General features: G+C 50.8%; 4 protein-coding genes across 4 annotated transcripts; 1 reads left to right on the top strand and 3 right to left on the bottom strand.

Moving 5' to 3' along the window:
• Positions 1–680: 680 nt before the first annotated feature.
• Positions 681–1,413, top strand: COCMIDRAFT_27850 (uncharacterized protein; the record flags this gene model as incomplete). Its single annotated transcript, XM_007691570.1, has 3 exons — positions 681–787; positions 873–998; positions 1,122–1,413. 3 exons carry the CDS (start codon positions 681–683, stop codon positions 1,411–1,413), a joined length of 525 nt encoding a protein of 174 aa, XP_007689760.1.
• Positions 1,414–5,171: 3,758 nt separating this feature from the next.
• On the bottom strand, positions 5,172–5,864 carry COCMIDRAFT_100085 (uncharacterized protein; the record flags this gene model as incomplete). Its single annotated transcript, XM_007691593.1, has 2 exons — positions 5,172–5,530; positions 5,630–5,864. 2 exons carry the CDS (start codon positions 5,862–5,864, stop codon positions 5,172–5,174), a joined length of 594 nt encoding a protein of 197 aa, XP_007689783.1.
• A 926-nt stretch (positions 5,865–6,790) lies between these two features.
• On the bottom strand, positions 6,791–10,464 carry COCMIDRAFT_6886 (uncharacterized protein; the record flags this gene model as incomplete). Its single annotated transcript, XM_007691564.1, has 6 exons — positions 6,791–6,939; positions 6,989–7,216; positions 7,277–7,534; positions 7,591–7,900; positions 7,950–9,688; positions 9,813–10,464. The coding sequence occupies 6 exons, from the start codon at positions 10,462–10,464 to the stop codon at positions 6,791–6,793; spliced, it is 3,336 nt and encodes a 1,111-aa protein (XP_007689754.1).
• A 2,896-nt stretch (positions 10,465–13,360) lies between these two features.
• On the bottom strand, positions 13,361–14,647 carry COCMIDRAFT_100131 (uncharacterized protein; the record flags this gene model as incomplete). Its single annotated transcript, XM_007691592.1, has 3 exons — positions 13,361–13,630; positions 13,834–14,449; positions 14,574–14,647. 3 exons carry the CDS (start codon positions 14,645–14,647, stop codon positions 13,361–13,363), a joined length of 960 nt encoding a protein of 319 aa, XP_007689782.1.
• Between the last annotated feature and the right edge of the window lie 192 nt (positions 14,648–14,839).

The raw sequence follows: 14,839 nt of genomic DNA, 5'->3' as shown, positions 1-14,839 counted from the left end.
ATCGTGCACTGCGTGTGTATGTAAGAAAAACATGCATGTACCATTTCTTTATGGCATTGTATCACCAAACCACGCATGCACCAGTAGTCACAACTCATCAAGCACCATCAAAACTTCCTTGAATACCTCGGAACTATCGTGAAAATACATCCTATTACTACAACAACAACATCAAAGCATGACCTAACAACAAAAAAAACCCTGGTAAAGTCCAATATGATGAAAAGTAAAAAAACAATCCGGGTATCGCGCTTCTCTAAACCAAAACCCTCACCCAAAGGATCACGAACGCCGAGGAAAACAAACCCGAAACAGAAAGAGAAAGAGAGAGAAGCCGGGGACCTTCAAACAATAAGCTATCGGTGGCTTTCGGCATTGTCGAGACATGTAGAGAGTGATGACGTGTTTTTTTTTGCCGGGGACCTTCAGGCATAAAGCCAGCGGTGGCGGTCGGCATTGTCGAAAGAAGATGTGATGAGAGAGAGAGAATTGTGCCGGGGACCTTCAGGGAGTAAACCCAACGGTGGCGTTCGGCATTGTCCAGAGAGGAGTGGCATCCGGCCCTGTCAACAAGTGCTACCTAGCAGTTCGCTGGAAGCATTCTTCATCTCGCTTGTTGACAGGCTGTCGAATCTGATGTTTGGCTGGGCAGCGAAAATACCCAGGTGCCTGTACTCGATATGGTAAAGCGAGTTTGGGCTCAGGTTGACGTAGCAGCGTTTCTTGAACGCTTCACAACCGGATGCCACTTTGGCCAGACGGACCTCTTCCGTTTCGGCCTGCTCCTGTGAGTTCTCACAGAGCATAAAAAACTTCCATTGCCAGAACGGCTTCTTGTCTTGAATCCGCTGGCCGCCGAAACTCGTCACCAGCCGGAGCTTGACGCATTCTTCTCCGTTCTGGTCCCAGTACTTTCCGACAACTACCACAGGGTGTCCCTCTGGAGAGGAACCATCCTGGCGTTGCCAGAAGATTGAGCTTGGAGGAGGTACTCCAAGGTATAAAACTTGCCCCTCTGTGAGCTTGTCGAAATCCGGTGTCGTCACCGGCTTGTCGAGGGACTTTGGCGGGGAGCCACTCCGCTAGTTGTTTGCGGTTGCCCATGGGTTATGGGACTTTAGTGGCGGTGATGGTGATGATGATAATGATGAAGAAGAAAATGAAGAGGAGGAGGTGGGTAGGCTCCTCCAGGAGTCGGATGATGATGAAAATGAAGAAGAAGATGAGGAGGAGGTGGGTCGGCTCCTCCAGGAGCAGGATGAGGAGGATGAAGAAGAAGAAGAAGAAGAAGAGGAGGAGAAGGAGGATCTATTTCGCCAGGATTTGGCTGATGGTTCGGCCTCACTCCACCGTTTGCTGCCAGAGGATGCCATCGTAATGGTGGTATGGCATGGAAAAAGGATTTATAAATGATATGCTGTCGCGATGATGCGACAGTATGGATGATGAATAATGAAAGATGAATGATGATATTGAAGTTATCTTCGTTCTGACAATGATGATGGATGGAGGGAAGGGAAGAATAGAGCGGGAGTTTGGCCATGATATAGGGGACGGCGAGGATGCCTGCCGAAATTGAACAGCATTAGAGGATATATGATTAGCAGGCACCACTGTTAGGTACTGGTACACTTTCAAGATCATTGGAAAGTGCGTGTACTTTTAGAATGTGGAAGTGCCACCTGTCTTTGACATGAGCGAGTGACAGTCTAGCAGTAACAACTGATGACATGAGTGAGTAGTGGTTGGACAAATAAGCAGAAGATCCTGCAGTCTAGAATTATCGATGTACCGTATATTGGGAGAGGCTCGATGGATGACTCGAAGGATATAACGGTATATCTAATAGGATATCTCTCGAACGTCGCACGCTTTCTGGTTTGACTGCGGTAGGACTACATGCGTCAAATGGAGAACCACCACGTAGATACATGTACACAAGAAGAGAGAGACGTTGCTATGGGGACGCTGAGCTGTTACTTGGGACACTCAACCGCTGATACATGCTGCGTCATTTTAACATCCAATCACAATTGCCAAGTTAGCACGAAAGGCAAGCTCATGGGACCCTCGTTGAATTGCAACCGTCAGACTCCCAGATTACTACTTCAAAAGCTGGAACATCATGCAACACCAGTGCTCAATCATTCATCGTAGAATGAGGACCTTTTAGGCAGATGTTGGTAGATTATTTCTTAGTAAACATACGTCATGGGTGCTCTGGCGATACTGTGCTTTTATGAATACCTTCACTGCCATCCTTCCAATGACAGGGGGTCAAATGTATATCGCCTTCGTGTTTCTTGGTCAAGTTGAAAAGAACTAAGTCGCTACCATTTGTAACATCTTAGAATGTGCTGAGAGAAGCTGTTCATGTGCATGGAGCCAGGAAATAACGCACAGCCTCTTTCACATAATAGTAGAGGAGAACGAAAACAAGAAGTGGTTGTCTAGTATTTATATTCAGGATATCATAGAAAATCAGTATACGTTCCAGTTAATCGGACGATAATGAATAGGCAAATAAGCTCTAGAATGTGAACTGACTACCATATTGCCGCACATCCCCTGCCACGTGATGTTTTAAGCATCACACTGGAGCCTACCCGTTCTAACCCTACTGACCTCATATCTGACAGAAGAAAATCCAACCTTTAACATGCCTGGGGCTTTACTAGAGTAGATTAACAACTTTATATAAACCTGTGTAACACTCTTATGTAAAGGACACACTAGTGTGAGGTAGCGAGCAACTCCAGACTGTCGTTAGAATCACATGGGTCAAATCTGAATTTCCTCGCCCAGAGCCTTCTTTCTAATCATCTTCGACTCACAACGTGTAGCATAGCCACAAATTTTGTGTTTCCTGGATAAACTACCAAAGAAACGACCCTCTGGCCACTTAGAAGAGGCTCGGTCGGCCTTTTTCTTGATAAGATACTGCTACTGAATTTCGTATTTTCACAAAGTAATGGCCTCCTATCGCGACTGGCAAGATGAACGATTTCAAAAGTGCACTTGTTCCACTAACTCTCAGAAGGTATCGAAAACAGCACGGCACATGATCGGAACAGCACGCCTCATCAGCCTTCAAGGGGTAACAAAAATGCCTAGTAAACATCAGGTATAGTATCAATACACGGGTTATTTTTAGGGAGAAGAGAGCCTACCGCTTGTAGGTATGAGTATCTTTAGATTCGTTAATGCAGGAACTCTACTCAGTATGTAGTTACATCTTTACAATTCTGTAGGAATAGCAAAGTTCACTTTCGAGTTTCGATTCTAGAGGCTGAATTATAACTAAGAAATAGACTCGTCAGACGACGCAGGAGATCTCTCAGGTAATCATTGTTTATTTCTCATGCATATTGGCTGGATACGGATCTGTTATCGCACTGCAGACAACTCATAAAATGTTCCGATAGAAACAAGCAGATGCCTAAACTAGTAACCCATGATAAGCAGGGGCGTGATTCAGGGAACACTCCTCTGAGAGATCTACTAGAATAAAATTCCATCTAGGCGTTTGTACAAACGCGAAATTTGTTACCTAACATATAGAATACTGGCTGACGAACATGTTTTCTTGTATGCTTGCCGACAAGCAACTGATAATGCGATAAGGAAAAGTTCGGAGCAGGCAATATCAGTTTCCCAAGGCACCTCAATCAGCAATGACTGCTTATATACTCTGCCAGTGCATTCGTAGAAGCAGGAACAAGCCTCTATGGTGTATATACATGAAGAAAAAGATGAGATAGAGATAAGAGGGGGCTTCAACGCACAGACCTCCCATTCATCTCAACTTTTTGGACAAAAAAATCAGAGGATATCAACCACGACCAGAACCACAAGAACCTCAAGAAGAGCAAAAAGAAATGATGATGACAAGAGTGGGATTCGAACCCACGCAGATTTCTCTACTAGCACCTGAAGCTAGCGCCTTAGACCGCTCGGCCATCTTGCCAGATGATATATGAAAGTTCGATTTTTAATAAAATCTATATACTAGGAAAAGATTTCCATCAACGCTGCCAGCTACGAGAAGCGAGGTGCCAAAAATTTGAGATAGTAACAAAAGCGTGGGGCAATGAGGGGCACCCAGCCGTCACCCCCAGCCTTCGCACCAGGATTAAGCGGACCCAGAAAAAAGCAAAAAAAAACATAGAGAAAGGGTCCGGCACCACCGCCTGTCGCAACCACACGACTGCAAGTCTGACCGCTAACCCAGCTTTGAAACCACCAATAGAGTGTATGCGCGGGGGAGGGGAGGGAAGGGGGTCGCTTTCATCTAGATTCGCAGTAATAGCGGTAGCCACTTCCCCCCCTCCCACCCCCGGACGCGGAACCTCCTACACGTAAGTACTCGCTTAAACCATCGGAGTCTAGAATCGCACCGCTAAACGAATGCGCGGACTCCGAGGAATTAAGGCAGACGTAGACTCTAGTCCTCGACGCGAAACATGGTCTTCGACACGAAACATGTGTGTGTGTGTGTGTATGCGCGCTACATGGGCGCCCAGCTTCTACTTACTCTCCGCGGAAGAGTCTAGACTTTTGGGGCTTGTTGGGTGGGTATGGGCGTAGGGTGCACTACCAACTACCCCGCGTTTTCCTCCTCCTAGTATGCCTTTCGTTTGATAGTCGGGTCAGGGTTGCGGTTGAGGCATGTAGCAATAGTTAGAGTGATGTACTCGGCCCTAAAGGGGAAACTGTGTATATGTGGGTAGGGGATGAGAGCACCGGGCTGTTTCGCGATAGTCGGGAAATTGCGGTAGGTTTTCCTCAGGCTTTCGTGCCAAGAGGCGGGTAATATTCTCCAGCAATTTCCGATTGTTGATACTAGGGGGAGAAGGGGGTATGCGGGGAAAAGAAAAGGTTATGTATATTAAGTCAAGTTAGATAGTAAACAACACAGTTGGATGGTAATTCGAGAACGTATTGTTGTGAAAAAGCAAAGAAATCGATATGTAATACGACATTAGCATCGAGTTGTGCATGCTTTTACTGGTTGGGTGGGTGATGCGTTTCTTTTGTTGTTTGTGTTTTGTTTTGTCCAATATTTATTCAAAATAGTTTCTAATTATGTACGACGAACTACCCAACATCATACCCAATCCATCGCCACAATTACACCAAACTATCTTTCACCACTCTGTTCCGCGGCTAATTTACAAAGCAGCAACCATGAATCCGGCGAAAACAGCTGCGAGTCCGAGATCGACCTTCCCAGCGGCGCCGCTGGGACTGGGAACACTAGCAGGGCCAGTGGCGCTGGTAACAGGCTTGGGAGTACCAGTCGCGATGGGAGTGGTACCATTTGCGCTATTGTGACTGCCAGTCGACATGGGAGTGGTACCATTTGCGCTGTTGTGACTGCCAGTCGACATGGGAGCGGTGCCATTTGCGCTGTTGTGACTGCCAGAGCCAGTAGGGTACAGAGGAACCAGAGTAGAGGCCTCAGTGCTGGTAGGCTTAGGGGATGATGAGCCCGTGGTCAAGGGGGCGGTCGCAGAAGATATGCCGGAGGCTGCATAAAAGTATTAGTAGGTTGATCTCAAATGCCGTCGCAGTTCCTCTTCTGCCTTTTCTGCACACCGACTACAACGCAAGATAGCAGTGTACTTACCAACATTGGTATTCTGGCTATTGCAGATATCTGCAAGCGCCGCGACCGCAGCGTCCACATCGTTGGGACAAATCGTGGCAACCAGGGACTTCATGTCCTTGGATTGGCATACCATCTTGATCGTGGCCGGGTCATTGTATTGGCCAGCTGCCGCAAGAAGACAGGCAGGGGGCGCGGCGACAGCGAATTGAGCAAGCGCGAAAAGAGTCGCGGCAAAAACGGAGCGTCCGAGCATATTTATTGACTGTTTTGGAATGGCTGGTGTCGAGGGTTGAATTATTTTTTATTAACAATAGTGCAGCCTAACGAGTGAGGATGAGCGAGCGATCCAAAAAGAACGAATGTACAACAAAGAGTGTCGGTGAAGAAAGAAAGCAGCAGGCGCGTCAAGAAGGTCATCAAAGAGCAGTCCTCAAGGGGCTTGTCTCACCGCGCGTCCGCCAAGCCGATGACTGGACGCTTATCTATTTAAAGTCTACGCTAACGAGCCTTGTCAGGAACAAAGTTTTGAAACAAGCGCTGATTGGATGTGCTGACCGAATGCCGCAAGGCCATAGCTCAGAGGCGACGTGCATTCTATCCTTTCGACTGGTCCAGATGGCGAGAGGTAAGGGGAGTATGGTGATTCAGGTTCGATTTCCGGTGATACACAAGGCACTTTCGAGGCGCCACATATCTTCCGCCAGCTGTTTTCTTATCGTATACTTCAGAAACAATAATGTACAAAGAAAGAAGCTCGCCAGTCCAGAACCGGAGGCGCCAACCTGAGGCGACTAATGACTAAAAAAAAGCTATTACAACGATGTATCCGCAATACGAGGCTTTATTTTATTGAGAACTCCACAGCCGACAAAATAGGTACCAGAACGGGCAGTGGATCCAATAATGATCCATGTGCAGGCATGCTAATCTATCCCATGTAATGCAGTATGATTCCGAAGATCAGGATTCAGTTGTTCCATCAGATATCCAATCTGAGAGGCAAGCACCAATTAGTGGACTATCAAGTTGCCCTACCAATGATGCTGCAATGCGCCACAAACTCCGTCGCTAGGTATGTAAAACACAATAATAAGGCAAAAAGGTGAGAGTACGACGAGACAGGAGGAGGCATGGAGGTCGGGGTTTGTCGTTATAGAGAGCGGGAAGCTTAAATGTAGATCATGAGATATGTATCTGTGGAGGATCATTGCTGCCTGGGCCAAGCATAGATGGTATAGGCTTGCGACGAGCTTTGGCCTGAGGTATGCGAGGTACGCCTTGGATGACGCGCGGTTCCTTCATCAGCGTAGGGTCAAGCTTTGCAGGGACTACGCGATTTGTTAGCAGGTTTCGAGTGAGGGGGTGAATAGAACATACTCCGACTGACGACAGAGCGATAATCGCCTGGAAAGCGTGAATTTGGCGGTGTCGCAGAGGCAGTATGCCACAAGTGGTTTGTCGTGTCTGATAAAAAGTCCACCTTCGATTTGTAGAAGAACGACGACTTTCCGCGGTTGCGCTTCGCTAGAATAACCTCATCAAAGAGTTTAATGGAAGCATCGTCGGCGGATTTGCTCTCACGCTCATGGATAAATTCGTTGAAAGCTAGTGTATCGTTAGACATTTTTTGTCAAAAAAAGAGGGGGGGGGGCTTCAGTTACAAACCTTGTGTTTGCTGGAGTGCAGTAATGTACTGCACATTTTCTACTGGCAGGCTCTTTACGAACTCATCCATCTTGAATTCATAATGCATACCAGACTTCTTACGTTCCCCAGTAGCCGGGACCAGGTAACGTCGATAAGTGTAAAATAGGCTAGCGAAGCATCGTACAAACGATGCTCGAACCTGATCTGGACGAAACGCCGTAGGGCACACAATGCAAATAGATTCCACACATCGGTTATGGGCATACGTGCTGCAACCTGCACAGGGTTAACCAAAAGAACACCCGCTAAATTTGCAAGCACTCAGAACTTACCAGAACAGCGATATAGACCATCGTCTGATTTCTCTTCGCAGATGGAACAAACAGCACGATCTTCGTTGGGTCTCCACTGCAAACAATGCCCCTCCTGCCATTGCGTGGTCGAAGTATTGCGCACCTGTTGCACTGCCATACCAGGCATAATCGTTGACGCAGCCAGCGTTGACTGCGCATAAACTGACGGCGCATACGAAGAGCTAGCTGCTTTGTATTCTTGACTCAGGGATGACGTGGATGCACTGGGAGTATGGCCGGTGAACGGCTGAGAAGGGCGCCGAAGCGGAGGCACACGCTCAAAACCAAACTAGCTACGTTAGTCCATGGGCGATCAACATGTAGAGAACCAAACTTACTGACGAGCTTCGCCTACTTGAAGAGTCGAAATGCGCAGATCTCTTCTCCCGAAGGTTAGCCTGGAGAGCATACCCAGAATCGCTGCGCGATATAGGCGTGCCTGGCATGGGCGGAAATACCGTAGAAACAGGAGAGACCTTGGGTGAAGGTGGAGAGTGGTGTGACTTGATGGTTGTTGCTGTTGATGGCCTGTCGTTTCCGCGACTCAAGGCACTTGATTGCAAAAAGGCGTTGTAGATTAGGACCTTCGAGCTTGGTGGCCCAAGAACTGTGCCGAATGAAGTCGAGTTCAATCCAACATAATTCTGTATCGTCAATGGTTGTGCCCTGTGCGAAAAAACCCCAGGATTTTCAGATGCGAATGTGTCGAATGGAAATGCTTCGATCGCATACGCAGGTGGACCAGTAGGCACGCCGTATTGTGTATGATGCGGGGCGGACTGCTGGAGCAAGGACATGAGCTTCCGCCGCTGCTGGCGAGGAAGCGCTGGCGGCGGAGGACCATTGGATACTATCGAGTCGGCATCTAAATCAACTAATACATAATCGTCTTCTGGGTAATCAGCGGGTTCGTAACGGCGTTCGATTCCAACAATGTAGGGACAAGGTGCCTCGATAGTCTGAACGAGACGGGATGGCAGGACGGGGATGAAGACGCCGGTCCATTGGAAAGGATATAGCAGGTTGGTGATTGCCATGCTCGCTAGATGCAGCATGGCTGTGTGAGAAGACAGGAGGATAATCCTAGCCTCAGAGAGAACAAATTCGAACAGAGTGATTATGTTGGGGATAGACATGCAGCGGAAGAGGGCGTAAATGTCAATGTTGCGGGACCCCGGCAACTCGTTGACAGCTTCTTTCCGAGCATACATGCGAAGCTCCCGAACAGCTAGTTCGACCTGTGTAACGGAGGTAATCGGACTAAGTGCCTCTGCACATAGATTGACTACGTACCGTTCGAGCGGTTGCCACATGCCTACTCGCGGTGAGCTTGCCGGCACGCGGAGAACCGCACCAGTAGTCATAGGTACGGTAACTGCCTTTAACCACTCTTTCCAGAATGGCGTAAGGCTTGCGTCTCGTCCCAAAACACCATAAGCGCGTGGAATCCACAGGCCAGTCTCCCCATCAGTAAGACCTTCAATCTTGGAGGCTGCACCATGTCGTACCGGGCGGAGCAGGTCCGTCATGAGCTGAATTTTTTCTTCCACCGCCCCAATCTCATCGTCGAGATTGTCGCGTTCTTCAGAATCGGGAGCTACCGAGGGAAGCTTGGTTAGGAGCTGAGACAACTTGGCACGCTCTAGTGCAAGACGCTCGCCCAGGCTGCTTGCCAATTCCCGTTCCTCGGGATTCATGTGCAGGTTTCGCCATTCCTCGCACTGGCGCTCAAGGCCCTCAGCAGCTGTGGCATTCAAAGGCAACCAGACAATAAGGCAAATGCCGTAAAGCTTTGATCCGTCTCCGTTGGTCATGGCAAATCCGTGCCATTGGCTCTTTGGTCTCTCGTCCGAGGAGACGACACTAACATCATTTGGAAAAGCAAACATGGGTACATAATCCGGAAAGGGGTTGCGCTTCTTGAGTTCCTCGACCATGTTCCTTGGCGGATAACGATCTAGTAGGACTGGCTCGTACCGACGGAGAAGAGGATGCATATCCGGGTCTGGCGCGAAAGGCTGCGGTGCCGGTATTACCGAATTGTACCCGGACATTCGTTTGGAGGTTCGGATCGAGGCTACGTGCATGTCAGCAATCGTCGATAGAGGGAGAAAAAAAGCAAAAAGCAATATCATATCGTGCCGAAAGGTAGCTGTGTAGGCAGTATGGCCTTTTGCATGCATAATATGATGTCAACTTACCTTGTCTTGCAGTCGACGGCTGTCTCTTCAGGCTGCTTTGCATAGTGGATATGCGCCGCCGGATGCTACCAACGCCGGAACGAAGATTACCGACACCATCTTCTGGGTTGGCCTGTGAAACGCGCTGAGGTCGCGGGCGTGGCCTAGTGGAAGTGGGGCGAGACTGCTGTGCAACACCAGCAGTGAACTGTATCTCCTCGAGGAATGAATCTCGCTCAGAGGCAAATTTGCGAAGGGCAATGTCGAACTCCTGGTCGCTCAGACCAGAGCCGCCAAGCTGCAGGCCCTTGATGGTGGCGCTACTCCGGTTGCTTGCCGTCGGCTTTGCGTCTGGCCCAATGATTGTGCTGACTGACTGGCGGTTTTCGCTGAGGCGATTTGCAGAGCGTGACCGCGACCTTGACCGCCCCCTATCGCGATGGGACAGGCCGTCCTGTGAAGTTGGGCGTATGGCATCCGTCTCGAGAGCGCGGTCCTCTTCGATTGTCTCATCGACGGGCGGTTGGGCCAGTGGGGAGGTGACTATGACATTATTCTGGGTGCGCTCATCGTAAACCTGCGATGACTCGATGCCGGAGATGAAGAAGTAGTCGGCGAGCGGGGGCGGCGACTGGTCAGCCGTGGCGGAAGAGGAGGGGGGAGCAGGCGCCATGGTGGTAGGTGGGCATAGGATATCCAAGAAAGACTCGTCGACGAAAGAAGGTGGGAGGACTGGACTGGGCAGCCAGGGGGAGGGGGGGGCGTGTTGGGCGTTGGGTCGCCTTTGGTCGTCTATGTCATTGGGGATTGGACGCCAGGTCCAATGGGTAAGTATTTGTGGTGAGCAGCGCAGTGGGTGGTTATGCGCGTCGTGGGAGACAAGTGGTGCGACAGTGACCGTCAAATGCAGATGGACCGGCGCCGAAGGGGAAGCCCAACGAGACGATTGACTTGGCTGGGCAGACGTGGCAGGCAAGGCAGCGAGTGTCTGAGGTGGGAAGTGCGGTGAGGGGCAGTGGCAGGGGCAGCAGAGGGTTTGTAGGGATGGGGGGGCGGTGTTTTGTGAAGCCAAGCAGTGGGTGGTTGCTGCGGGCACAAGAGAGTGAATGGGGAGAGGGCCGGTGGAGAAGGGTTCAATGCACAGCGCGCCTGGTCACAAGCCATTGAAAAGGACAGACGCAGGCCCAAGTGCCCCAGTTACATGGAGACAGCAGCTAGTCCCCATTTACCGTCATCGCAGGGCCTCTTCCCGTCTTGCGCTCTTATCACCAAGGCATGAGGAGGCAGGCCGGTTAGCGCTTGACAGCTCCCGCGGTCAACATGTGTCGGCGCTTGGCCTGGGCCGGACTGCTGCAGCTTGTGTGCATGCACGCAATGGTCGAGTGGCCGCGGGGGCAGTCAACGCCAGTTGCTGGGCCATGCAAGGCACTGCCGCCATCCGCCAACCGCGGGCTTGAACGAGGTGGATTATACTTTTGATTCTGAGAGGGGCATTCGTGTGTGTGTGCGTGTGCGTGTGTGTATGGTGTATGGGTGTGTGTTGCACTGCCCGGGCGTGACGATACATAACAGTGCACAGGCACGGCTTTGGTGTGCCGGCCTCCCATGTGCAGTGTGCAGCGCTGCAAGACCCTGTCCTCGGAAGGCACGACCAGGGGGGGCCCACACCGAAGGGGAAGGCACAGTCTGGGTCCCTTCCCGCCTTGAGAGCAGCCAGCAGCCGCGACCGCCATCCTGGGCCTGCCATTGGCTGATTTGTGCTATTTGGGCCTGCCGCTGCCTTGCCATTCCCGGTGCGACACTCTCTACTCAGGGGCCGCCGAGTCGGTGCGCGCGACCGCCAGGGCTGTCATTAGGATATACGACGTGCATCTGCGTCTGCGTCTGCCTCTCCGTCCACCATACCGTCGAGGTGGTGTGCTTGCAATCTGCCTTTCCGTTTCACCTCAATCATCTGGACCGTACCGCTGCCACGGCCTGATGATAGCAAATAGGGGGGCCGGCATGCCGACTTTGGCCACGTCCATGGTTCGCTGCCATGCGCTACACCTGGCAACCTGTCCAACGTCCCAGACAAAGAAAACATGCTGCCCCACTGCCATCTGCAACCAGCCGCACATTTCACACACCCGCCCTGTTGCTGTCCTACTTACTTACACACCTGTGCATATGTGCATACGTACATATATACATACATACATACATACATACATACATACACACATACACATGTACTTACACAAAACCTCCCTCTCCCACTTTGCATTCCACTGCACACCGACAAGGCGTGCCTGAGCCGTCTGGAATCCCGTGTCCCGGCCATCTATCCCGCTGCCACTGCTGTTGCCCTTCCAACCCCATGGTTCCTAGGCTAATTTAGGCTCTTGTCTGCCTCCTTGCCAATACTTCCAAATGTGCACACATACATACCTATACGCCTGTGCCCGCATACTATCCAACTACGTACATGATCAAGCCAGTTCGACCCGTCGATCTCACTGGTTCTTGTCGATCTTGAGTCGACGTCCTAAATTGACCAGGGCGCACCCAATGCCCCTCTCAAATCTGACAACTGCAGCGCCCCCCCTCCCCCAAAAGTAGTCGGCCCATAGCTTTCCTCATAAGCGAGCTCTACCACCCACTCTTCCTACGCCTCCCTGCCCGGCCTCTCGCCCTCTTCCATCTTATCAGCCGAGACATGATCAAACATTCAAAGTCATACATGTGCGGGCCCCCGTCTTCGTCAAGCAGAGGCCATCCTTCGCCCGTCTTGGGACCCTCCGTCAGTTCGTGATTCCTGACATGGCCGCGTCTCTTATCTTTCCCAGGATCCGAACTGCGTCTGGGGTACCCTGTTCCTGCCTGCCGGGCTGATGACGCCCTGCGGAGATCAGCGCCACACATCCTTTCCCCTCGAAGCCGGTTCTCCACACTACGACGCCTCGCGCTAGTCATTGACGCAATAGCCCTATATTGCTTTCTCGAGGAGAATAGATTTCGCGCTTCCACGTGCGTTCGGGTTTCTCGGAGGTGGCTGAGTCCAAACGTACATGCTTTTGACTCGCTTCACTTGCAGATCGATCCAAAGTGACACTCCTCCACATCCCGGCTACCTCGATTTGGAAGCAGCTAGCCACACCACAACACACCCTTCTACAAATTAACTCGTCACATGTATACAAACATACCTATGCGCCTGCCACGCAATCTCCCCCAATCCCTCTCTGCCTTGCTTGACAACCGTCTTCCGTGGAGCTTATGGCACCCGGACGCGCACAACATATAGTATGTATATAACTTGCGGCCCTGTTGTTTGTTTGCTTTTCAGTGACGAATCGTGGCCGACGATAATCATCCAATCACACCCTACACCTTTTCGGAGTGCCTTCCGACTGGCTTCACTTAGGCGCCATCCACACACACACACACATAAACAAAGTAGGCCCAATAGCCAAGATCAGCCCCTCATAAACCGTAGGCACGAGTGTCATCCCGTCAGTACAGACCATTTGTACTGCTCTTGGCCATCTGGGAGCGGGTCCTGCAAACCTTATCCTCAAGTAGTATCCTCAGCGACGAGCCGTCAGCCATCCCGTACTGAGCGAGCCCCTATCACCAAGCGCGCTTCTCCATTGAATCGCTAGTTGGCCCAAGACTCGTTTGTCGTCTTCAGTCTTGGAGCCCTCGACTTCCTCGTCTTCGCCGGGTTTGTAGGTAAGCAAGAAAGCCACTTGCACAACATCGCGCGGACTCAGCATTGGTGCATTGAGTCCTGAGGCTTGCATATCCCAATTTAGCGATGTTGATTTTAAAGGCAGTTTCGGATTGACGTCGACAGCCTATTCAGAATCAGTACAGGTTTGGCATATACCGGGGAATCGTGGTTGTGGTAGGCTATTGTCATAGCGCCGGGATCCACATGTGTTGCGGAATGGCGGTTTATGATCACGATCGAGCTTGTGCTTGAATCGCTGCGCCCGCGAGCGTATCAGGCAAAAAGTGGCGTAGATCTGACTCGTTACTCGGAACTGGGAGAACAAACCTCTAAACAGACTGCCGCTTCCCCCATATTTTCCAATTGCGCCTCCAGCAGATATCGGCGTGATCCATTCTTCGGGCTCATCTCCCCAGCCTTCGTCCTTACACTGAGCAACTGCTGAGCCACAAACTGATACAGTTTGCGGAAAGTCCGGACTCTTCCACTTGCTGCTTTTCCCTCTCCTAAAGCTGTTTCAGTGTATGTGACCGTCACCGCCAATACGTGATTCCCCTCCTCCTTCAGCTCGAACCTTAGGATCCGCTGCAGCGACTCACCTGGTCCAGGGGGAGGATTGGAATCTTCGTCCGGTGTGCCTGTTAGGTCCAGTGGTGAGCCGGTAGGGTTCGAAGGCGTTTGCATGTCCCCTTGTATCCTTACGCCGCTAATTGCTTTTGTAATGTCTGATGGATCGAGCTCGTTGTTTGCACATAGTGTACAGGAGAATGTTTCACCAACATAAGCACTGCCGAAAGCTTCAGGGAGGTTCAACACAGGACTGAGAATGAATGCATCGTTGGTATTCCGCTGTGAAGGATAGGCGAGTGAGGCTTGTGGCGATATACCCAGGTCTTTCGAGTTTGGAAGTGGATGCTGCGTAGCAAGCATCGGACGAGAAAGTCTGGTACCGTCAGTGACTGCTACCTCTCTTGAACGGCAATGATAAGCGCATATAGACTCTGGCCATTCAGTGATACTACGAGGACCGATTGCCATTAAATCGCATTATTCTGTGTGATACGCACCTCAGCACCTTCAGGCTCACCGAGTGTGCCGTCTTGAGAGAGTCTCCCATTGCAGGGCCTCGCTGTTGAGCCATGTTGACGGCCGTTGTGTTGCAAGGTCACGGAGCTTGTGACAAAGACCAGGCTCAAGTTCAAGTGGGGCAAACGCATCATCGGAGAGTATCCAAATATCGGGCCGGTGCGGACTTAGCTCGGCGACAAAATTTAACCGATATCGTGAACCGATGTACTCAAGCCATAAGAATTAACTTTTTGCGCCGAGATTC

The sequence above is a fragment of the Bipolaris oryzae genome (genome assembly GCF_000523455.1).
Source record: "Bipolaris oryzae ATCC 44560 unplaced genomic scaffold scaffold_103, whole genome shotgun sequence".
Lineage (NCBI taxonomy): Eukaryota > Fungi > Ascomycota > Dothideomycetes > Pleosporales > Pleosporaceae > Bipolaris > Bipolaris oryzae.
Note: the sequence above shows the minus strand (reverse complement) of the source record. Positions and strands in the feature narration are given on the sequence as shown.